Below are 24609 nucleotides of genomic sequence, written 5' to 3' on the forward strand. Positions count from 1 at the left end.
ACGGTCATTGAACTCATCGGCTGGGGATGCTGAAATGATGCTTTAAGAGCGTTTTAATCTTATATATTTGAAAGATGCCAGGGCAAGTGGGACAAGAAAAAAAAATTGGGGTCCTTGAAAAGTCATGGAAAAGTTTTGGTACAATTTTGTGGGAACCCTGTATATCTGCAATTATTCAATGCATAAATAAAAAATGTTGGTATCCAAACTTTCTTCTTTCTGGACTAGACTTCTGGAGTGCGCCAACTGCTTCAGAGATCCAAAATGGACCAGTGGACCCAGTTGCATCGACCAGCGGCAGCCAGGGTCAGACATCGGCGGCCCAGGATCGATGTACCCTGCTGACCCGTGGCAGACCAGGCAAACTCTGCTTCATCAACCCACTCTTCCTACAGCTGGAGGTCAGCAAGGTTAGTAGCGGAGCTTTTTCGGTTATGTGAGTTTTCTCTGAGACTATTTAAGGACTCCACTGTGGGAGATTTTCAAACATTTTACCTTAATTTACACTTAACGTGGTTTATAGAATAAAAGTCTTTATGGGAAAGTTTTGTTTAGTTCCTGAAAAGTTTTTTTTTTAAGTTCAACTCCATCACAAGTGCTTTAAATCCACCCTCCCACTTGATCACTAATATAACTACTGTTCACCTTGCACTTCACTTTACACCCTTTAAACATGGTTCAAAAAGAGTGAATCCACTGTTTGTCTTCTGCAGCAGCCACAACTCATTAACCACAGTGCCTCCAATAAACGGCACCGCTTCAAGCGCAGCATGCGGCTGCGGCTCTCCGAGTCCTCCATGAATCTGTCCCTGGAGGGGGTCGGCTCTTACTCGCCTCCCTCGTCATTGGAGCTGCCCGGCGGGTCAGAGAGGCTGCAGAAGGCCGGAGCCAACCCGCAGAGAAGAGTTCACCCTGGGGCGGGGGTCCTGAGGAGAACCCCCGCTGTGTCACCGGGTTCTGCAGATGAAGAGGACATGATGTCCGTCTATGTGCCACAAGTAATACGCCTTAATGTCTTAATGTGTCTTTTAGACCATGCTTTCACTTCATGTAGAACTGTGAGTATTAGGAAGTTTAGAAAATCATCTTACAGTCACATTAATGTTTTAATGAGATTAATAGAAAGTGTTAAAAGGACAGTTGAACCAAAAAAAAACCCATATTTCTCCTCTTACCTGTAGTGCTGTTAATAAATCTAGATTGTTTTGAGATTTTGAGTGTTCGAGATGTCTGCCTTCTCTCCAAAGAAGGCAGGTCCTACATGAAACTACTTACAACAAGGTCTGTGGATAATCTTTAGTTACTGTATCATGATTACTGGAAAGAGACGTCGCTGTTAAATTTTTTGTTATGTATTTTTTTGGCGCTTTAAGCCGAGTTCCATCTAGTTCCATTATATTGGAGATAAGGCAGACATCTCTACGGACAATACCTCCAACACTCTGCAACACCGAAACAATCTATATTGATTACTAGCACTACAGGTAAAAGAAAAAATATGTCTTTTTGCTTTTGAGGTGAACTGTCCCTTTAAGCATTCTTTCTTATTGCATTAACTCATCTGGTACTTGAGGCTATTGATGCAAGCATTTAAAACTACCAACCACAACAGCTTAAATGTCATTCTGTCAAATTCTCACTTCTGTCCCGCTCAAGACGTCTGCAAAGGTGGAGGAGCCTCCGCAGCCTCAGCAGTCGGCCCCAGCAGAGGAGCCGGGCATCGAGGTGGCAGTGTTGGCCCTGGAGCGCCGCCCGGCTCCGTCCCTTGCCGAACTCGACAGCAGCAGCTCCTTCAGCAGCATGGACGAGGACAATGACTCAGATTCCGATCCAGAAAGCATGGCCCAAGCCCAAACTCGCATGTACGAGCGTCCACCGCTGGTGCGCTCTCGGGGCCGTGGCGGGCTGCACCGTATGAGCGAGGCGTTTGTGTGTTTCTTTGCTCCCGACAAGCGGCTGACGCGCCTGGTGGAGGAGCTGTCCAGAGACAGGCGCTCCACCTTTGGAGGAATGGTTCAGGACTTCCTCCTGACACAGAGAGAGGTGCTCAAATCCCTGGCTTCCTCGTCTTCGTCCTCTTCCTCATCACGCGTGACCTCCGTGCAGCTGCTTCAGGGTCTGCGCCTCTTTCTGTCCCAGGCAAAGTGCTGCCTGCTGGACAGCGGAGAGCTGGAGCCGCCCATTGAAACCCTGGTGCCAGAGAACGAGAAAGGTAAACAAAACTGTGCACAATATCACTAACAAAGTAGAACACATGATATTTGTATCATAGCATGAACCACGTCTTTCAAACACTGACCAGTGACTTTCAAACGGCCTCCCAGTGTGTATAATAACCCCTCTGAGGCAGTACAGTATTGCAAAGAAGCATCCACACTGAATTTCCACTTTGTTGCACAAATTAAAAGTATGCTGTGCATACTAAGTCGGTAACTTATTTGTAAACAGTCAGCAAAAGTGAACATGAAAACCAACCTGATATTCTCTAGTTCATTGATTGCAAAGATTTCCAAGTTGCACTGATGCTCAGTGATCAAAAAATTTGACTAAACAGTCACAAAGAAATAGAAACGCCAAAGCATGTCTCATGCCTGTGGCTAAAAAAAACCGACACAATTAACACTCGATGTTCATGGTAAATTCAGTTTATACATTGCACGGCTCCAGTATATATATATATATATATATGTATATATGTATGAACTGGTGTGCAAAAGCCTTTAGTCTATACATTATTTTTTAGGAAAGTCCTGCATAGTATACCTTAGAAGTAGTAACTACCTGATTGGCTGATCCACCTTCAGGGCAGGAGGCTGATTCAAAATGACTATAGAGCTAAACTAAGCAGATTTAATTATTTTATAAAATCTGGACAAGTTTGACGGAAAACAGCCATTTGAACATCTCTGAATAAAACCCTCCACGTGTAGACGGAGAAGCATGTCCCGCTTTAACCATTACTGCAGCCATTAGTTTCAACTTCTTAATCTCTTTTAAGCATAACTTATCAGAAAATGTTTCCAATTAATGGAAAAAAAAAACTATTTTCGACATTTTTATTAATTTTATGGGCAGACAAGCTCAAAGTCACTGAGTGAAATATTAAATTGAATTTAGCTGACTATGCTGGATTACATTTTGAGCTCAATCGTCTCAACCTTGTGAATTCTCCACGTATGCACGATTAGTTTTATCACATCAAAACGAGGAGACGGTGAGTGAAGCAGGGACCAGAGGAGGGAGAGAAATGTGGAAAAAAACTGTACTATTAGAAAACACTGATTCAATAGAGCACAGTGCCAGAGGACGCAGGTCTATGGAAACAGACAGCCTTTTCTCATAAATGGTGGGCTGCCCAGGCTCCAGTGAAAGGCACTGTCAACACAAAGTAGTTTGCGTGGGGGGGCAGAGCCTCATTCACTAGAGCTCATATTGTCTCTGGTATTTAGAAAACAGCATTAGGAAAGCCCTGCCCGACGCGCCCGCTCTCACATCCATCGCATTCAAAGTGCGATTCTTCTCGTTATTGTAAAGACATCGCAGGGTGCTGCTTTGGAAGGATTCTAGTTAGATCTTTTGACACAGTCCTGTGCGTAGGTTTTTCCTTTTTTTGGACTCCTTTGTGTGCGGCCGAGTGTGCGCGCGTGTGTGTTTCGCAGGTGCGCTTGTGTGTAAATGTGTGATGATGGATGGTTGCCTGGCAGTGCAGAGGCTTCAGGGGAGAGCGGTCGGCCGCTGCCTTCCTTCCTTCCTCCCATCCTTCCTGCGCTCCGATTCTGATTTATCTCGCATTGCGTCGGTGGGAGGCATTTGCATTTTTTTTTTCTCCCCCTCGTTTATCATAAAAAGATATCACAGTCCCACGCTCACTTGAAGAGCAGCACGATTCAGGGGAAGGTGGGAGGGAGGGATAGAAATAGGCAGGATACTTTGAAAGTGTAATCAGTTACAGATCTATGAGTAATAGCCACAAAAAACAACTAGCCAGTAACTAACAGGGCTGTAATCACATTACATGTAATCTGGTACTCTCCAGAGCTGGTAAAAGACAGAGGGATGCTGGGAGGGGCGAGGAGAGGGAGGTAGAGAAACAAAGAACGGAGGGCGTGAATGATTAATCACAAGGGAGAGTGATATAGTAAGGTAGATGGGGGGAGATGCTGGGGGATTATACAGGAGGGAAACATAGAGGATGGAGAGGAGGATATTGATGATGAGTGGAAAACAGTGTGCACCGGAGAATTGTTACCCACTTAGTCAGGACTGCCCACTGACTGCAGGAGAATCACTCAGTGTGTGTGTGTGTGTGTGTGTGTGTGTGTGTGTGTGTGCGCGCGTGTTTTTTTCCACGTGTGAGAGCATGCATGTGTAACATGTCCATGGGTTTGTATATTACATCTCCCTGTTGTCAGGCCAAAAATAAAAACTGGATCTGCAGATTGTTAGCTTCTCAGGTGCTTAAGAGAAACATCCTCTTTTCAGCCAGATGACGGTGTCTTTCTGACTGTGTGCAAAAAGGTTTTAACTCTTTGAAACCTAACAAAATCGGCTGGATTTCTTTCAAAAATGTGGAAAGAGGGAGACGAGCAACTTAATAAGAAATGGACCAAAAAATCAGCTAGAAATTAGTAAAAGGTTACAAGACAATTTTTATTTTTATTTTTTTTTAACCTTTATTTAACCAGGATGGTCCCATTGATATTATGAATCTCTTTTTTTAAAGGAGACCTGGCCAAGACAGTCAGCAGTGAAAAACACAAAATTAAATAATAAAAAACAGAAAAAAAGCAAGAAAATTACCTAAAGAAGGTTCTATGAGATACATTTTTCTTTTTTTCTATAACATAATTTTAAATATAAAATTAAGCCAATTATAAATCTATTTTTCTAGACATTTTTCCCTAATTTTTTGATGATATCGAATAATCCCCCCAGTTAATTTTTAGATAACCCCCGTGACCATTTTATTTTTTTTATTTGTATTTTGCAGGGCATTTTTTACCTACTTGCTCCTTATGTTCCTGTGTTTTTGTTTGAAAGAAATCAAACTATTTCCTCTTTTTTTAGAGGTTTAGATGCTCTGTTAACTGCTTTGAACTAATGTAATTTAATGCTTAAAAAATATCATGATGAGACACTTTGTTGTAGATGTACAATGAAATCATGCTTAGTTACTCTCAGGCTGACAGCTTTACCCAAGGTCTTTACTTTTTTACCTTATCTTGAGCTCTGTCTTGAGGAGGGTCCTCGTGTCAATTTCTACCTGCAAGACTAGTTATTTCAGCTGATTGTGTGCTAATATTTTGCAAACTCCTTAATTAACACGTGTCATCAAATTATCACAAAGTAAAGCTGGAGTGTGGTAGTATATCAGCATAGAGAAAGTGTAAACACTGCACAGACGGGGAGAAACAGGGGTTAATAGGGGTCTAACAGCTAATTTTTGTCCTGGGGCTCCCAGCATGTAGGTAAATGTGTGAACTTTTGCTGGTGAAGAGTCCTGCAGGATTTTCATACTCACACTAAAGCTTTCACGAGATGGACAAAAACAAGAACGCCTGTACAGTCTGACGCAATCCAACACAGCAGCACAGCAACAAATTCTACTTTTGGGAAAGTTACAGTTGTCAAGTCTGTGTCAGAAACTTTATAACTTTTTAATATTTTATTGAGCTGTTTGAGTTTTATTTGAATTTTTTATTAGTGTCGTGAGGAGCCAAGGTGGGGCAGGAGCATACAAAAACCAGCTTCATTGCTTGGAATTTTTATGTAAGCGTACTTGTATTAAGTTTTCCTTGGAGTAAAAGTGAATTTTCATTGTGATTATTTGCTTAAAATGCGTTTTTCTTTTGAATGTGTTGGGATTGATTATTATCCTATTCTTGTAAATGGGATATCTCAAGTGCATTTTGACCCAGTAGCTCACCTGGTAGAGCGGGTGCCTCATGCACAGAGGCTATGCCCTTGTCACAGCGACCGCGGGTTTGATTCCACCATTGTACCTTTGCTGCGTGTCATCCCCTCCCTCCATTATCACGCTCTCTGACCTGTCAAATAAAGGGAAAATAAAAAAACTAATCTTAAAAAAAGAGAAAAAAGAAGAACTTCCTGAGGGAATTTCCCAACATTTTGCACAAATGTCCACTTGGACTTAACGATGAGCTGACTGCAATTTGGTGGTCAAAGGTCAAGGTTACTGTGATCTCAAGAAATATGTTTTTGGCTGTAACTCAATAATTTGCGCACAAGTCATAACAGAATTTCACACAAATGTCTCAAATAAACACGTTTATGAAATGAAGGCATTATGTATTTCCCAAAGGTCAAAGGTCAGTCTCACTGTGACATCATAAATGTTCTGTCAGATGTTGAATTGGCGACACTGATCACGAACCACCTCGAAACGTGATAGTATCGATCTTCTGTGCTGCCAGGGGGAAGATATGTGTGAAGCATTTGTGTTGTCACAGACATGTAAACTGGAAGTGCAAATTGACGCATTTGCAAAGACATGCAACCGTCAGGTGGTAACCGTAGTCTGTTCTTGTCTTTAAAAACTTACATTCACATTTCAGCTGCTTGTTAAGATCAACCTGCTCCTGGGATTTGACAAATCTGATATTGTGTGAACATTGTCTTTCAGAAATTAAAGTACTAATGAAAAGAAAAAACATGTTGCAGGATCAAACAAAATATAAACCAGCTTTATTGGTTATAACTGTTTAATTTAAGTTTGGTGTTGTTTGTTTATGTATGATGTGTGTTTTGTCAGTTGGTAAAAATGTCTTTGGTGTTTATTCAGACATTTTCTATAAGTGGAGGAGTGACTCCATTTCATTTTTGACACTTTATTCGCCCTAATTATTCAATTGCTTATGTATATATATGATCTGTAGACGCCTCTCTCTACCTGCAAATGACCAGATAAATAAAAAAGCAACTCTGTCTACATAAAAACAGCCTTACAGTACAAAAACGTTTCAGCCTAACAGCGAACCCCTCTCTGCGTCCACAGACCTGGCGCTGGAGCGGGCCATGTTCTCCTGCGTGCTCCGGCCTCTGAGGTCCCACCTCGACAAAGCTTTGGTGGCGTCGCACAATCAAGACGGCAGCAGCCAGCGCCTCACCCAGAACATGAATCGTCTGAAAGGAGACGCCGCCATGGAGCGGCTCGGCGTGCGGACGGGCGTCCCCGACAGCCGCGAGGTGGAGCGGGTGAAGCAGAAGTTAATCCTGATGCAGAGGACGCACTCGCCCATCGACAAGGTGCTGCTGCTGCTGCAAGTGTGCAAGTGCGTCCACAAGGCCATGGGGTCCTTACACGGTGAGACCACATATACATGGTTATTTTATTGACTCTTAAAGTGTCTGCAGTAACTTTAAAAACAGCTGTATTAGTATCAGTCTGTATTTAAAGGAGTACTTCACCACTTAAATGACCATTTGTGTACATAATATAAATCTTTTTTTAATCAGGTAGATCCCATAGAGATCGAGATTGTAAATAATAATGCAAATTGTAGATATTTAGTTTTTGGTGTGTGGGTGTATGCACATAGGTTTAAATTAATAAGGAAGCTGGTTTAAATTAATAGTCAATGACTCATTGAGAAGGGGTGGGATTAAAAACGGTTGTACTTCTTCTCACTCCTTTTCGAATATGTAAACCAAGTCGTCATGTGTCGGCAATTTCTTTTGCTTTATGTTTTTCATTGTCTGTAAATATGACTTTTTGTCTGTCTGCTTGTTTGAATAATCATTTCTCTGTTTTCTTGTCACATGTTCAAAATAAATTTCAAAAAATCTAAAAATCAAATTGAAATCAAATGAAATCTTATTTTCAAGCGAGACTGTAGATATAAAAAAACAATGTCAATCATAGTGAGATGATTAAAACATGTAAAAACAGTTACCATTAAAATTAGTAAGGATTTATATCAGTTAATTACCCTGCATTATGTTGAATTCGTGAAGAAAACTTTCTCGTATGTCTCTACGGGGAAAAAATCCAAAAATTCTTGAGTCAGAGGTGACTACAGCAAAACTACTGTATATAAAAACATCTGTTTTAATATACAAATGGTCGTTTTGGGGGTGGAGTACTCCTTTAAAAACTACTCTGCTTTTAAGTTAGGAGATGATCAACTGGAAATATTCATTTTTCTGTAAAGTTTTTAAACATACTGTATTTGCTGCTTGAGAGCTTCCCTGTAAAAAGGATGAAGGTCAACAGTCTCTGCAAAGGCAGTTCACTTGTCGCTTTGAAAAGCTGCACACTTCAGACACTGTATCTGTGAGCTGTAGCACGACCTGTCTGCTTCTCAGCACGACCTGCTGGAAGCGAATGCATTATAATGTCAGTACAGTCGAACATTTGAATTGATGCATAACTTCTTTTTTATATTTATACCACGCTAACATTTGCAAAGTCAAATTAGATAGGTATCTACACTAGACTTTTTCAGTTTTTTTTCTCCATATATAAATAATCCAATCGGGAATGTTAGCAGCCTTTAAAAAAAACAAACAATAAATAAATAAACAAAGATGCTAGCTTACCCTTATGTTGTCCTTTTCTTTCCAGGACAGGAAGTGAGCTGGGATGACTTCCTGCCGTCGTTGTCGTACGTGATCGTGGAGTGTAACAGGCCTCACATCCTGATAGAGGTGGAGTACATGATGGAGCTGCTGGAGCCGTCCTGGCTCGGAGGAGAGGGTACGACCTAAACATTGAACACCACCTGTACACATGAAGTTTCGGCTGTTGAGGAGCCGTGCTGTGCCTTTAATTTGTTAAGCCAATAACGGCTCGTATTGTCTGGCTGTGTTTACCACCCTGAGCCAGCAGGTAAATGAACAATGTCAACTCGAGTTATTAAGCTAGAGTCAGACGAGTGAATGCGTGAGTTGGGAAATTTAAATCTCAGCACGACAAATTGAAAGAGGACTCACTCCACTTTTATTCACTTTGACTATTAATCTTTACATTTTAATATGACGAAAATAAGCAACAAATGCATTATCCAGGGTTCCCACAGTCATAAAATTACTAGAAAACACATTTTTTAGGTCTGGAAATGGTTTGGAAATAATAGAATGCTTTGGAAAGGTTTTGCATATACATTGTTTTGGCTAAAATACGTTCATAAAAATCCCAAAATATTTCTAATGTCAAACGAAAAAAGAGTGTTTGCTGTACATCGGCATTGCATCATTGTCAAGGCTGCGCACCCTTTTTGGTCTCTGATCCACTCTGACGTGGCATGAAGGCAATCACCCTTAATTTATTAAATCATCGTGGATGCTCAGGTTCATTTAAAGTAACAAAACTATTACTATGTATGTCTGTGAAAGTGTTTGTTTAACAAGAAATAAGCTCTTAGAGGCGTGTTAAAATAATAATCCAAACACACATAAAATTGCATTGACTTTAACAGGATCTTTGGTTTTTTATCACCCCTAAAAGGGTGTGGCTTGACATTTTGCAAAGTGACCGTATGTGCCTGTCTGGTCTCTTCGCATGTACAACTAGTTGGATTTTCTAACAGCTGAGTGAAGTCAGTAAGTGCTAGCAGTTTTCTTATCCAAAAATTCCTGGGAAATTTGTGTTTAATGATCTATGGGTTTATAACTAAATCGGCCAAACTCTTTTAAACATTTTAATAACATATGGAAATCGGGTAAAATGTTTTGTAAAAGTTAGCGCTCCAAACTCAGTGTGCAGGATTTTTAAGGCTGTTGGACTGTTTGGCCAAAATGCATTATAATTCCAGATATTTACCCATTTCCAAAGTTACAGTACTGTCAGCAACTTCGCTGCAACTCAAGTTTATTTTCATTCTCAATAAATCTGACAATTGTTTTCTTGATTCGTTGTTAAATAATTTGATAAGTGTCAGAAAATAGTGAAAAATGTCACCAAAAACAAGTTAACATATATTTAAATTGTTAGTTTGATCAATAAAAATGCCAAAACACCTAACATATTAAATTACATATAAAATACTATCATAGTAAACTAGAAAATAAAATGCATTTTTTTCTCTTAAAACAAAAAAGCCTTTATTATCATCATGATAAACACATTTGGTGTCCATCAATATGTCAGTTATTTAATTAATTCAGCTCTAGTTGTTATCTATTTGTGAATAATAAGATTACACATTCTACTTTTTAATAACTTCAGTTTTGTATTATAATAAGATAAGATAATCTTCTATTAGTCCCGCAGTGTGGAAATCCACAATATTACAACAGCTATGAGGTACGAAGAAGTATAAGCAGCGAAGGAACAATACAATAGTAAAAAAAAATTTACAAATATAAAAATATTAAGATATTAAAATGTTAAATAATAAAAAACAAGGTGCCAAGTATGATGGAATCAAAACAAGGTGCAAAAACAATAACATGACTAAAATAAAATTACAGCGTGCCAACAAAAAGGGTCTAGAAAAAAGAAAAATAATTTAAATAAATATCAGAAATATGTACACTAATTGCACATGGAGATAATTGCACATTTTTGTATAACTTTTATTTTGCATTGGTTACAACTATTTGTAATACTCGTAGTTTTAATAACTGCCTGCTCATTAATCACTCGGCCCTGTCCTACTTTTTTACTGACCATTTGGCTGTTACCATTGGTTATTTATACCTAAAAGCTTTTTTTGTTGTGGTTCCAGGTGGGTACTATCTGACCAGTGTGTACGCCAGCCTGTGTCTGATCCAGAGCCTGGACAGGGAGAAGCCGCTCTCAGGCTGCCTGACGCCAGAGGCCCAGGAGGCTCTGAAGGAGTGGAGCTGCAGGCGGAGCCGAGAGGCCCAGAGACAGAAGGAGAACATGCAGAATCAGGTACGCACACACACACACGTCCCGTTAAGTTAACTCAAACTGTGAAAACATCTATTAAACGATGCAGTTTTTTTGGGGGAAAAAAAGTCATTTTATATCCTGATAATTGACCCACTTTGAGAATCACTGACACACAGTACCAGATGTTTTGATAGTAGTAGTACGCCACAGAAACAGTGGTGGTAGTGTTACAGTGTGTGTGGGTTTGTAATCTACTTTGAGCTGTCACACACTGCTGCCCCGTGTGAAGTGCTGATTGATGTGCAGAGTGTAGAAACTCCTCTTTATTATGCAGCGAAACAATTCTGTGGGATATTCTCCACTGCGCCATGTGGACGACATAATGGGAAAAATTACATTTAAGAAATATGTCACGCGGGAGTTTAGCAGTAAAATATAAAAATATAGGCCGTAACACATCCAGGTGGCTGACTGCAGATCAAAGGCTGTAAACTGTGCTGCATTCGTTCGACGTCAGAAGGTCGTAGTTTCCAAGGGGGAGGTCGTTTTTTCGACCCCGTTGTGTTCGTGCGCTTTGTGGTCGTAAATTGCAAACAACATGGAAACTACAAAGAACATGGGTTACATTTTAAACAAGAGGTTTGTAGCTGTTTCCAGTTTATTTATATTTTTATGTATGATTTTATCTTTTCTATCTTTTATATATTAATTATTATATGTTTATATTTAATCTAGGTCAATCTGAATGGACAGCAGATATTTAATACTTGACCACTGAACAACCTGCCCGCCATGTTTATGCATTTATGGCATCAAGTCAGCAACTCCTATTATAAAATAACATTGTTAAATAATAATGTTAGTATATTCTCCTTGCATGTTTTTTAGGTAAAAGTGTGCTTGCTTGATACAGATGATAGAGTGGCTGTGGCTCAGAGGAAGAGTGGGTCCTCCTCTAATTGGAAGGTCAGCATTTTAGTATTGGGCAAGATACTGAACCCCAAACTGCTCCCGATGCTGCGCCATCGGAGCGTGAGTGTGTACGGTAACCTCAGCCACCAGTGTGTGTTTAGGTGCTTTATTAGTCAAAAGACCAGAAAAACACCATATAAGTGCAGTCCATTTAAAATGTGCAACTACTAAAGTAAACAATAGCTACTAGGAACAAAATAAAGAAATATATAATTTTTACCATCAATACCATTTCTGCTGCCCTGAAATGTCGCACAAACGTCAAAACTCGGCATTCCATTATATTGGAGAGAAGGCAGACATCTCTATGACCGATATCTCCAACACTAAAACAATATATGATGATAAATAGCGCTACAGGTAAGAAGCCAAATACGTATTTTTGATTTTGAGATAAACCCTCTCTTAAAGCTGTGAAAACACCCGTCGATTGCGGATGTGATTCGACCGTGAACTGACTGATTTTTAAGTCTGTGTCGGGTCAGCTGGCACAAAACATTCCCTTTCTGATGGACCTGTTAAGATCACAGTTTTAAGAATTGTGATTTTTGCAGTTGATGTGGACAAATCTAACCTGAAGCTGTAGTTTTAGCGAGTTAGCAGGTACTTGGTACTGTAATCTGTGAAATGTGCTCTATAAATATAAAGAGAAGTATAAGAGACACTAAGAATCAACTGTTTCCACCTTTCTGCAATTCAATCATGAACCTGTTTATTGTTTTTCAAATGGCAAAAAAAAACCGATAATCCGCCCAAAGAGGTCAGACTTTACATTAATTATTCTGATGGCGATGCACGCCGAGCAACATCAGATTATCCTACATCTGTGACAACGACAGGTGGGGTGGAAACGAGCAAAAGCGACTCATATCTGATTCAAAGTTCAGGTATTACTGCTGCTGTTTGGGAAGTCAGCACTCAAATTTTGTGGAGGTCAAAAGGTGAAGATTTTCAGCGGCACAGTAGGTCACCCATCAAAAATCAGACACCACACCTGGATTCCCCCTCATGGCGTGCAAACACGTTTCAAACTCATTTTAGCGGATTAGTTTTTAGACATTTTTAGAGGTAATCCGCTGATCTGGGGCCGCCGGCTTACGGCGGGGCATGCACTAATGCGCACACCGACTTTTACCTACACTCTCCTATGATCGCTCTCCTCCCCGGCCCCAGATTGGTAAAAAACGGTGCGCCAGATGCCATGGAAAAAAGGCATTGTCATCCACAACGTTTCTGTCTCGTCACGTGGTGCCTCTCCTGGCTTCAAATAGCCGATCTAACTCACCCGGCAGCCAGATTTTCCACTGACACAGGCGGGGATCAGTGAGCCAAGTGCTATGAAGAAGTGGGCGGTCAGATAACATGAAATTTATTGAGCTGCATCTACCCATCGAAGCAGGCAAACACAATATGCACACGGACAGCGAGGAGCTCAGTGACTCTGTAAGTTTGGATCCTGGCAGACCTGTTGATTGTAATTGCCGGTGTGTGTGTGTGTGTGTGTGTATGTCTTTCTTTTTTTCTTTTTTCTTTTTTTTTTGTAGTTTAGAGCATATTTGGCCACTTGTTCGTGTGTGTGAGTGCAGGTAGGATGTGTGTTTGTGCGAGGAGGATTCTCACCGGTTTCTTCAATGTTGGATGTTTGGTAAAAGGATTAGTGTGTTTTCATTGTGTCTGTGTGTGTGTGTGTGTGTGTGTTTTAAAGGGACTTGTGAGGGCGTCTGTAGGTGGCTGAATCTGACATTATATAATAGCTCAGGTACAGCACAATTGCCGGTAAGTGTTTGAAGAGTGGCAATTGTTGAGGGAGACTCGTTAAGTCGCTGTTTGTTCTTTCGTAAATGTCAAAAAGTTTCTGTTTGGATTCAGGGAAAACTTCACCAAAGCAGAGCGAGCTTTGCTGGATTCTATTCGGTGAGTTTTTTTGGACGCTCTAGTGGATTAATATTTGGGAGCTTGTCAGAGAAAAAGAGCAGTTTCAAGAGGATGGTTTTCATGTGAAGCTCTTGGACCCGCTGGTTGTGTGTGTGGGAAGCAGGAGCTTTGTTTTAGAGCAAATTTATCACTTTGGCTCGTTTATTATTGTGGATTATGAGCCTGTGCGCTCACGCCGCTCTCGCTCCCTCTCTCCTCCCCCTCTTTTGCCCTCACTCCATAAGCCTCTTGACCTCTGTTTTGCATGAATACAGTATATATTCACTCTTTTTTTCTCTCCCTCTTTCTCCTCCCTCTCTCCTCTCAGAGGTGCGTTCGGATACTGTTCCAGGACGGGGAGCGGAGCGCCGTGCGGACGTTGCAGTGGAGAGCCGGGGAGACCAGCCAGGCCCTGGCGCAGCTGTGTGCCTCCACCTTCGGAGTGTCCGACCCGCAGCAATACACGCTGTACTGGCGCAGCGGCGGCGAGATGAGGGCGCTGCCGCCTCAGGCCCAGCCCCAGGACCTGGCCAGCCACAGCGAGGGAGGCCCCTCGCTCTCCTACCTGAGGACCGACCACGACTTCAGCAAGATGCGGCGGCTCACCAGAGGTGGCGCCGTGGACCTGAGCGAGTCGGTGTGTGAGGAGTGAGTGGGAGGAATGGAGGGAGGAGGGAGGAGGAGGTGGATGGTTTGCTCTCTGGCTTTCTCTCTCTTTCTCTCTCTCTTGTTCAGTCTCTTTCTCTCCGGGGCGGTGTGTTGTGTCTCTTCGTGGGTCAGGACTCGTTGTGAAAAACTGCAGCCCTTCTCCAGACTCGGAGCAGGACCTCTAACGGTAAACTCTTTCCTACATGGACCAACATGCAGAGCACAGCAGGACCAACAATGGGGACTGTTGCCAAAAAGTTGTACTATGTACCACTCAGTGTGGCTGCTGGTGTAAAGGAGTGTGCTACTATTTGTGACATGGAAAAAATGTGTAATAAATGGATTTGGTTGTTATTTGAAACATGAACCCAGAGTTATACGGTGAGGGGATTACATCATTAAAACGTGAGGAGGCTCGAATCCAAAGACAAATTCTGTGAGACTACGGTTGCCTGGAAACAAAATCACTTCCTGTACGAGAAATTGCGCACCGTGGTGATGTAACCCTTTCACAGTATAGTTCTGGGCACAATCTAAAAGACACTTGGATGTTTTATTACTTCACTTTTATGTGTAAAAGTCTGCAGATGCTCGGACTGAACCGCGTCGTTAAAGGGGACCCTTTCTGTGCCCGCCCCCCCACACACTTTTTTTTTTTTGGAGTACAGTTTGACAAGAAAAAAAAAAAGGTGAAATGTGTTACAGCCAAGACCAAACCTCAATACCAAAGTGACAAAAATAAATAAAGACAGGCCATCTTGTGAGACTATGAAGGAAATCAGGTTCCAGGGAAGCTTTAAATCAGCTGTTTATTTTTAGAATCACCCACAGAGACGATTTTATTTTTGCTTTTTGAGAAAAAAAGGCGCAGACTCTCTTTTGCTCGCATATTCTATTTAGTGTATTTTGGCAGGTGGAGTAATGTGCGAGTAGGAGGGAAGTGATAGAAAAGCATCAGCTCTCTGTTTTTAAAACCATGTGAGAGAGGGAAAAAAAAAGCAACCTGCAACAGATTTACTGAATGACTTGCGAATGTATTAAAATCTTTTTTCCGTGTCAGACTTTAATCCTTTCACGACTGCATTCATTTCACTGCTTTTGAGTTTCTCTTTGCCGAACTGTAAAATAACACGGCGTCACAACCCGAGGCTGAGCGGACAGTCTGACCACTAAACCAGGACCTCAGGGTGACTGGTCGAATGTAAATGTGAACGTCACCAGCTCCTGGTGACTCCTGCTGCAAGTCATCACTATCAACTGACTGTTCAACTCAGTGTCACGCTCATATTATCATGTTGTGCATTTTAAACTAACTTTTAATTGTTCAATTTGTTGGGTAGATATCAAACCTAAGTATGGATTTTCGACATATCTGGAGTTTTTAAATCAGAGGTTCATTTCGGGGGTGGGGTGGGACTGCGATGTGTTTTGAACATTATTGCATGCTTTTTCATTTAACGTGAAGGTTTCTGCGAATGTGGCGTGCGTGCGCGTGAAGCATGTGTTCATTGTGAGAGCTCACTTATTTCTTTTTTTTCAGTGTGGAAACACATTACTGTATTTTGTCAGGTAACTCAGTATCGCAATAAAAAAAAATTGCAATATCTGTTCACAGTGTTGTTACAGCCGGTTTGGTTTGAAAGTGGATGTTGTGATTTGATGTCGTGCAGAAGTTTGACCAGCAGAGGGCAGCAAATAACATCATTTCACTCCTCTGTAACCCACCAGCAAGATTTGTGGTTTCTAATGTTGACTTTCTTCAAAATTTAATATTTTTTATGTGTGTTTCAGCTTTTAACAAATCTATACAACACTGCTTGCTTTTTATAAATAATTTAATGTATTTAACCGTTTAAAAACCTGGATCAACATCACTTTTCTTGTGCTTTCAGGAGTCTTTTACAAGAAAATTGGTTTCTTTTTTTTTTTTTTAATGGGTGGACAGGCAATGAGCAAGTTGGTAAGAAATTTCTCACAAATTGCACAAAATAAGTAGAATTATAAAAAAAAAAATTTAAATCTGGGGAAAATCTATACTTCTAATTTTGTAATTGCATGTTTAAAATTATTTTACAGAATAATTTAATTTTGAAGAAGTTCTTCTGGGGGTATTCCCTTGTTTGTTTTGCTGTTGCTGTTTTTTTTTTACTTTTTGCTATTTTTTATGTAATTTTCATGAACATTTTACAAATTTTTTAGGTTATTTTTTCTTTTTAATTTACTCATTGTCTTCTAACGTTCTTACCCTTTATATTTTGACAGTTGTTCGAAGCGTCAAAGAATGCCGCCGCCCAGTGTGTCTCACACCGCCGCTAAAGGGTGCCTCAGCGCGTTGGTATCTGACGCTGAGGGCCGCTGACCGAGCGTCTGGATTTGACGAGCTGGGAGGGAGACGGTGTTGATCTTATGTATAGTGCTCACCATTTATCTTATTTTATTCCTCACTGGCTCTGGTGCATCACTTGACAATGGCATCATCTTTGGCGCTCACTGAATTGTTTTTTATTCTAACTGAAAAACTGTTGTTTCGTGTCGCGGTGCCCGATGAATCAGCCACCTCACACTCAGAGGAGTGGGCAGATTCAAAGGTCTGGTACCAGGCAAAGAAAACGCACGCAAACGTTCCCCCGTGTGCTCTCAGTGTCCTCGAGAACACGTTTCCCAGTTTATTGTCTGTGGAGCAGCGTCAGATTTTGTACCCTGTGATGTCACAATTTTGGGTTTTAGCACCCTAGTTTTTGGATTTGAGAAAGAGTTGTTCATGTTAATACTTTTGGACCTTCTTAGATCATAGAAATAACGTATGAATTTGGAAAAATGTCTGTATAGTTGTCCATTAAAAGCACCTTCAGCTGAGGACGTTCTTAACCCTTTGAAACCTGGATAGTCATCACTTTTCCTGTGCGCTTACACACCTTTCATTTTAAACCTTTTAGCCCACATTGGTTTGATTTTGTTTTGAATACATGGGGGAAAAGTAATGAGTAAGAAATGTCCTTCAATTTGTTTAAAAAAAAAGGAGTAATTTGTAAAAATATTTTTTAAAAAGCTAGTGAAAAAGAAAAAAAATGTATTCAGAATTACAATTATATATTTAAAAATGTTTTTCAGAGTTTTTGAGCCTTTTTTTAGGTAATTTTATTGTTTGTTTTTTTTTCTTTTACTTGCAAGATTTTTGTGTGCCTGAGTTTTCATCTTATTTATTTATGGCTAATTTTCTTTTTTTTTTTTTTTGTTTTAGATTTTGCCTTTATTTGAAATAGGACGATATAGTGTGATAGTAGGAGAGAGAGTGGGGATGACATGCACCAAGGGGCTGAGGCTGGAATCGAACCCGCGGCTGCTGCAGTGAGGACGCAGCATCTGTGTATGGGGCGCCCGCCCTACTAACTGAGCTACTGGGAGGCCCTATTTATGGCTAATTTTCAAGTATTTTTTTTTCTAAATTTTTTTTTCTTGCTCATTTTTGGGTCATTTCTTCTTAAGTTGCACAGTGGCTTCTTACCATGTTTTTCAAAGAAATCAGGTTTCAGGTTTCAAAGGGTTAAATACTTGTGAAAAGCATCTGAATGCAGCACAAGGAAAGTGACGTCGCTCCAGGTTTCAAAAGGTGAAGAAAATCCTCATACATGAGACTAAATGTTATGACTGATTTTGCAGAAATGTTTAAAAAATGCAGACAGAGAATTTGTCATCTTTATAATCTTTATTTACCGTTTTAAACATTTCACATATTCTACATCAGTCAGTGAAGTTTCCAGCATAACTTTCTCATTATTTCCAGTCATCTTTCATAAAAACACAATATGGAGCTGGACTGTTTGTGGTAAAATAATGCTAATAATAATTCTGATCAGTTGTTTTGGAAGTAACAAGAAAATGAATGGATACTTAAATATGATGTTCTTTATAAAAAGTCACCTCAGCATGAATTAAAGCTGCAAAAAAAAAAATTATAAAAGCAATTAATCTGTTAAGTACTTTTGCAAAGACTCAAGTAATTGTTTTGTCTATAAAATGTAAAAAAAAATCCAAAACGCAAATACGTTCACTTTACAATGATAGAGAAAAGCTTTATAAATCTATTCTGATATTAGATTATTAATTTTTTTCTTCAGTCTCCTAATTGATTAATCTAAAACTTTTTTCAGCTCTAGCAGGAATAAAAAGGCGCCATTTTCTGTGAAGAACATCGAGCTTTTCATCCAGCGTGCCAGGCTACGAGAGGTGAGATGTTGATATTTTTTAAAATTGAAATATTTGGGTTTCCCTTTACAAGTTTTGTTTTTATCTGACTCCTCCTCCCAGTTTCTGCAGCACTCCCAGACCTTTCTCCTGGTACTCGTCGCGGCTCAGCCAGAAGGAGTCCTTGTCCTTCATGATGTTGGCCAGCACGGCGCCGCCCAGGAACACCATGTGTTTACGCCGGGGAGGGTCCTCGATGCGGATCTTAAACTTCTGCACAGGTGAAGAAGAAAACATCATCACTGACACACACCGCTCTCTCTACATTTACACACCTGCCCTTTTTTTTACATTTATGCTCCGTATCTGTTAGAGCACCAGATAAAACTGCAAAACATCTGCAAAAACTAACCATCACAATAATCCAAACATATTCTCAACATAAATGTTTTTGCAGCGTACATAACAAAATAAACCTATAATTGGGATGGATTTACAAAAACAAAAAATGTTCCTGGTTATAAAATTGTAATAATTCACAATATAATAGTCCAACTTTAGTACACAAGAACAAATTATTGCTGACAAATGGAAACTTGGTGATAATTGCATAATATATCACACATAATCATTATCACAAGTTTTGATATTGCTTGTTTTATTGCATTGGTATTTGTTTTTAGAATATTTATTACTGCCTTTTTTAATGCACGAAAAGTCTCTTTAAATGCACCAAAAGGAGCTGGTGATGAACAGTATTTTCATTCTGTGTAAGCAGAAATGACAATAAAAAAAATCTTTAATTGCAAATATGTAAAGAAATAATTGTAAATCTCCACAGCATCTTCCTCCAGTAATGCAAACATATTTTTAGAGGATATTAAAGTTCTTACTGATAGTTTCTGAGTGTCTCCGTCCAGCACCCTCTCCAGGTAGAGCTGCTTGATCTCCCGCTCTAGTCTGGATGGAAGTCCGGGGTACATGGTGGTCCCTCCGGACAGGACGATGTGTTTATAGAATTCTGCCCTGCACAGAAAAAAAAACAGATGGAAAATGACGCGCTTTGTTTGTCTTCTGTCGGTGCGTCAGTGCAGACAGCGGCGAGGAGACTCAGACCTGAGGTCGATGTCTGCAGCCTGGATGGTGTTAAACAGCAGCTCGGCCACTCCGACCCCCTCCACGTTGATGAGGTGAGGCTGGAAGAGAGCTTCAGGGGCCCCGAATCTCTCTCCACCCACCTTCACCTGCCGGCCGTCAGGGAGCTGCACCAGACAGAGGAGCCAGTTTTAGTTTTGTAAAATTTACTAATAGCAGTTTCCAGTTTTTTGGAAACTCAAATATACCCAGAAAGCCTTGGAAAAATTATGGAAATTTGGAAATATACGGGGTTCAGTAAAGATCAACTGAGAAAAATTATATTTAAGCTTTAAATAAGCATATATAAGCTTTATTTGTATAGCACCTTTCGTACAGTGCTTTACATACAATGTGTGAGAAACCTGTATATAAATACTCATATAATCTCATACAAACACACAAATACATACATATACATACACATATATACACATACACAAATAAAATAATTACACAACACATGTATACCATAGCTCTTGTTGCAGAACAGGTGGAAAACAAATAAAAGAAATAAAAAAATATATAAAAGAGATATTAAACAAGAAGAGCCAAAATTATAAAAGCGCATATGTCAGTATAATTTTCTAAATTTCTAATGCATATTTTAAAAAGCTATCATATAATAATGAAAAAGACCCAATTAGATAATTGATAAATCACAAAATCGATAACAGTAGCGGTCATTTTAGAGAATATCGGTCATGGAAATGTTTAGGTAAAAGTGTGTATGAACCCTAAAGGAGTTATTTGGGGTTTGAGGAGTTGAACGGCTTATTTTAAGTTTAGTTATTCACGTAGAGTAAAACTAAAAATGTTTTTCTGTTCTTTAACGTACCGTGAACGACTCCACCAGGTACGTGGTCTCCTCAGCCAGACGCCGCTCCTGCTCGATGTTGTACCCGACGTAGCAGAGCTTCTCCTTCAACATTCGCACAGTCTCGAAGTCGGCCGTGTGGTTGAAGGCGTAGCCGCGGAGAAGCAGGAGCTGATGGCGGGAAGATAAATGGTGAGTGTTTTTGGCATATTTTCAAAAAAAAAATACCGGCCATAATCACCGTGTAGCATCACGTGCAAACCAGGTCTTTTTAATTCTACTTTTGTTACAGTAAAATTACCTCAACGCTTCTCCTGAGGGCTTGATTTTGACATGAGCGTCTTTGGGCACTGACTCACTTTTTGCGTCAGCCTCAAGTGGTCGTTAGAGGAACTGCAGTTTTGTTACTCTTCGGTTTTTGCTTTATTTTGCAGCCCCGGAGTTTGCAGCCTGATTCGGACCTTTGGTGTTTTCTTAATATTCAAGTTTTTCACGTGACATATTCAGACATTGCTTCCCAAATGTTGAACTGAGCGTCCCCCAGCTCACCTTAATGAGATAGCGTGTGATGTCACGTCCTGCGATGTCCAGCCTGCGTGTGAGGTGGGGTAAAGAAAAGCCCTCGTACACCGGACAGATGTGGGTGACACCATCCCCCGAGTCGAGGACCACACCAGTCAGCAGACCTGTGGACGGCATCGATTCCCAAAAAGAATATTTTATTAAATATTTCCTTAAGCATCAAAACAAACCTTTATTACAATGTGCTTGCAGTAACAAAAACTAAAGATTTTGACCTTTACATATTAATTTTAATTAATTTTAATGCCTTACCCTGCGCGTACAGAGTGAGCACAGCCTGAATGGCCACATAGATGCCGTGAAACTGGTACTTCTCAAACATGACCTCTGCGATCTTCTCGCGGTTTTTGGTGGGATTCATGGGCGGTTCAGTCAGCAGGATCTTGACAAAGTAAAAAAATTAACCACAAAAGCTCATTATTTGAAGGGTTTTTCCACGTATGGTATAGAATGCTGCATTTTAAGAATTAGTTTAGTTACTTTATGTGACATCATCAGTTATACTGTATGTTACTGGGCTTTATTTTGAAGGGTTGACGTGCATCTTCTGTGCTGTACCTTGCATTCTGATGGGTTGATGTCCAGGCGGTCGGGGCCGAAGGTGTAGTCCCACAGGTGGAGCATGTCGTCCCAGGAGCGCACCATGCCGTTCTCCATGGGATAGGTGATCTCCAGCATTGAGCGGCATTCGCTGGCCTCATCGCCCACCATCAGGTCCTGATTGGAAAGAGCAGCGAAGTTCAGCACAGATAAAAGGTGATCTTTCCATGAAGTGTCAGTTTATTATAAAAACAGCATTAGGAAAAGCTAAGCCCTTCTCTTTTTTATTTATTATTTTTCTATTTTTTAGTGATGCTACAAGTGTGTTCTGTTTCGGCCTTTAAATAAGATAAGGAGCAGGAACTGTTTCTAAAAAATTCAGTCTCAATAAATTATCTTAATTTTGACACCGACACCGAAACAATACTCTATACAATACCGCAGTTTGAGCAGTGTTTACATCAGTTTTTATTATTGTCTAAATACAAGAACTTTATCAAAGTATAGTATTTAAATCAGGTAATATATGATCAAAGAATAATAACAATTGTTTGCAGGTTTTGGAAACTTAAATGTAATGGTTTTTAAGAGCTTTTCAGGATAATTATTAATTAAATTTAATACTAAATCTTGACAAAATCATACTTTTCTTATTCAGTTATTGTAATTATGTATAAAGGAAAAAAATAGCAAGGTTAATCAATATTTTGCCAACAGATAAGTTCAAAGTAAAGTAAAAGGTTCAGTGGTAGGTTTAAAGATGAATAACATTCACACTTTTTCACACAGCAGAGCTTGAATAGTATTGACAAAAAGACATTACAAGATGGATAAATGAAATAATAATAAACTTTTTTAGCAAGCAAGACCTGTCAAATTCAAATCAAAGACTAATTACCAATGAGGCCTAATACTTATTTAAAAAATACAAATCATTTTAAGACTTTCAAGGCCATGCAGACACCCCGTATAGTGATTTGAAGGGGTAGGTATGTAATTTTACAAAAAAGAAGGCTCTGGTGTCCTAAGAGCTTCAACTGCTGTGCTTTATGAAATTACGCCAAAAAATAATTTTTCACAATTTATTTTTTGTGTGCAGTGCCCCTCCTTGAATTCTGAGCGTATTTAAATATTCAGGGAGATGTGAGGTGATATAATTATTGCCTTGTGAGAGGCACTTTATAAGTTCTAGTTTTTCATCCCTTTTATTAGCATGTTGTTGTTTTATCTTAAGTCAAAATCAGTTTATCTTTGGGGGAAATATGCAAAGCAAGACATTAAAGAAGAAACATTTATAAGTGTTTTGTTTTGTTCTGTTTAATTGTCCGTGATCACAACCTGAATACTGACAGACTTTATTTCAGGTGCAGTTAAAGAGCCTTTTATTTTGAAATTAATCTCACCTTTATCTCAATGTTGCCCACTTTGGTGGTCGATCGTATGATTGGTCGGCCCACCATGGCGGGGAAGATGTGGTCGGGGAAGTTGGATCCAGCGAAACCACACTTGACGAACTGGGGAAGGATGTGGAAGTGAACCGTGTTTGAGCAAAGTTCTCGTTTTTGTTTTGTGTATCCCTGAATCGACGCAGCACATTAAATTTACCGCTGCAGTAAATGCTTTTGTAATGGATCATTTCCGTTCATAAATCTGTCCCATTCACTTTTAATCTGGCGCCGGGTTTAATCTGTATCCAGGAAACTGCCCCAGAGTGTATTATCATGATGCATTTGCCTGATTATTTATCAGACAATTAAATCGCTATTTCATTACATTTTTAAAAGCATGACGAATAGTTTTGTGGCGAGCATGTGGAAATAAATGCTGTTGCAGTACTTTTCTGCAACAGCCTCTCTGCCTGTCATGACTTCACCTCATAGCGTCTTTTTTTAACCCTTTAAACACCATTAAGTGCATACATATGACCAAATACAAAATCAACAAAGCAATGATATAAGGCTGGATATTGGATAAAAATAAAAAAGTAACAAAAATAATGGACATAAATATACTTTAAAATAAAGACAATAAAATAATAATACATAAAAAAAACAAGAAAAAACGATTTAAAAAAGAAGAAAACAAGCATATAAATAAAGTGTCATTTTCTTGGGTTCAGTTACATTTCATGCAAGAGTTTGCAGGTCTGAGGTGCTTACATGTGCACATACTTTTTTCTTTTTTTAAACCCTTTTTTCTCGTTTCCTGCTTTCCTCCTTCACCCCTGTGTGTCTGTAGTGTCTCAACTTGTCTCTGTGACCATAGACACATTCCTTAGCCTGGAGGGATCAATACATTCCAGTCAGAGGCAGAGCGCAGGACGCAGGCCAGTTTCTGACCGCAGGTACAGTCCATAACTCACATTTGTCTAATCTGCAGCGCCCGGATATCAATGTTTACATGGCAAAATACAGAACCGAAGAGCCACTCACTGACTCAAATCTGTCTTCCTGCTTTTCACCCAATTGTTGCTCAGTTTAAAGCATCGCAACCATTTATGGCTGTGTGTGTGTGCACAGTAGAGACAGAGTGACAAGTCCAGGCAGATGTGGAATCAGGCTGCAGTATGCACACACACACACACACACACACACACATTCACACCCTTCAGATGTTAAACCATGATTCAGAGGTTAACTCCTTATAGCAATAACTTTAAAATAAAATAGATGTTTAACACAGCTGGTGTAAGTTTGCATTAAAAAAACAGTGTAACATGTTAAAGATAACACCCTGAATACTAGAAAAAAAGGACAGAAACTACTGCTACTGTATGACACAATAAAGACACTGTGTGACTCACCCCTGTCCCATTGTCACAGACCACCACTTTTCTCCCCTGGCTGTCCATGCTTCAGCTCTCGATGCTTCCTCCTGTCAGGACAGGGGTCTGACTTACAAATCCCCAATTCAAGATTTAACACATGAATTTGGCAGTTATTACAACTGACAGGTAAGCAGAAGTCTTCTTGCTACTCCTTCCAGCATGGGCGGGACG

General features: G+C 39.9%; 2 protein-coding genes across 3 annotated transcripts in view; one reads left to right on the forward strand and one right to left on the reverse strand.

The window, feature by feature from the left end:
- rin1b (Ras and Rab interactor 1b) overlaps positions 1 to 14357 on the forward strand; it is a 39388-nt gene extending 25031 nt beyond the window's left edge. For both annotated transcript variants that reach the window (XM_042512578.1, XM_042512577.1), the window contains exons 6-12: positions 229 to 410; positions 714 to 998; positions 1657 to 2212; positions 7016 to 7324; positions 8585 to 8716; positions 10689 to 10858; positions 14034 to 14357. In XM_042512578.1, coding sequence (XP_042368512.1) covers positions 229 to 410; positions 714 to 998; positions 1657 to 2212; positions 7016 to 7324; positions 8585 to 8716; positions 10689 to 10858; positions 14034 to 14357 — 1958 coding nt within the window. The remainder of the gene's footprint in view (positions 1 to 228; positions 411 to 713; positions 999 to 1656; positions 2213 to 7015; positions 7325 to 8584; positions 8717 to 10688; positions 10859 to 14033) is intronic.
- Positions 14358 to 18044: 3687 nt separating this feature from the next.
- On the reverse strand, positions 18045 to 24609 carry zgc:101810 (uncharacterized protein LOC493612 homolog). The gene is made up of 9 exons (XM_042512579.1): positions 24415 to 24609; positions 23015 to 23125; positions 21630 to 21788; positions 21324 to 21453; positions 21039 to 21175; positions 20511 to 20660; positions 19655 to 19800; positions 19432 to 19564; positions 18045 to 18811 (listed from the first exon to the last, which is right to left on the reverse strand). The coding sequence occupies exons 1-9, from the start codon at positions 24460 to 24462 to the stop codon at positions 18641 to 18643; spliced, it is 1185 nt and encodes a 394-aa protein (XP_042368513.1). The 5' UTR covers positions 24463 to 24609; the 3' UTR covers positions 18045 to 18640.

This window comes from Plectropomus leopardus, chromosome 23 (genome assembly GCF_008729295.1).
Source record: "Plectropomus leopardus isolate mb chromosome 23, YSFRI_Pleo_2.0, whole genome shotgun sequence".
Classification (NCBI taxonomy): domain Eukaryota; kingdom Metazoa; phylum Chordata; class Actinopteri; order Perciformes; family Serranidae; genus Plectropomus; species Plectropomus leopardus.

Bases quoted from the DNA above. Each gene is read 5' to 3' on its own strand.
- zgc:101810 (XM_042512579.1), bottom strand. From the start codon at position 24,462: ATGGACAGCCAGGGGAGAAAAGTGGTGGTCTGTGACAATGGGACAGGG. The intron at 21,789-23,014 runs GTGAGATTAATT...CTTTCCAATCAG, and splicing joins TGGGCAACATTGAGATAAAG to GACCTGATGGTGGGCGATGA. The intron at 21,176-21,323 runs GTAAGGCATTAA...TGCCGTCCACAG, and splicing joins GCTCACTCTGTACGCGCAGG to GTCTGCTGACTGGTGTGGTC.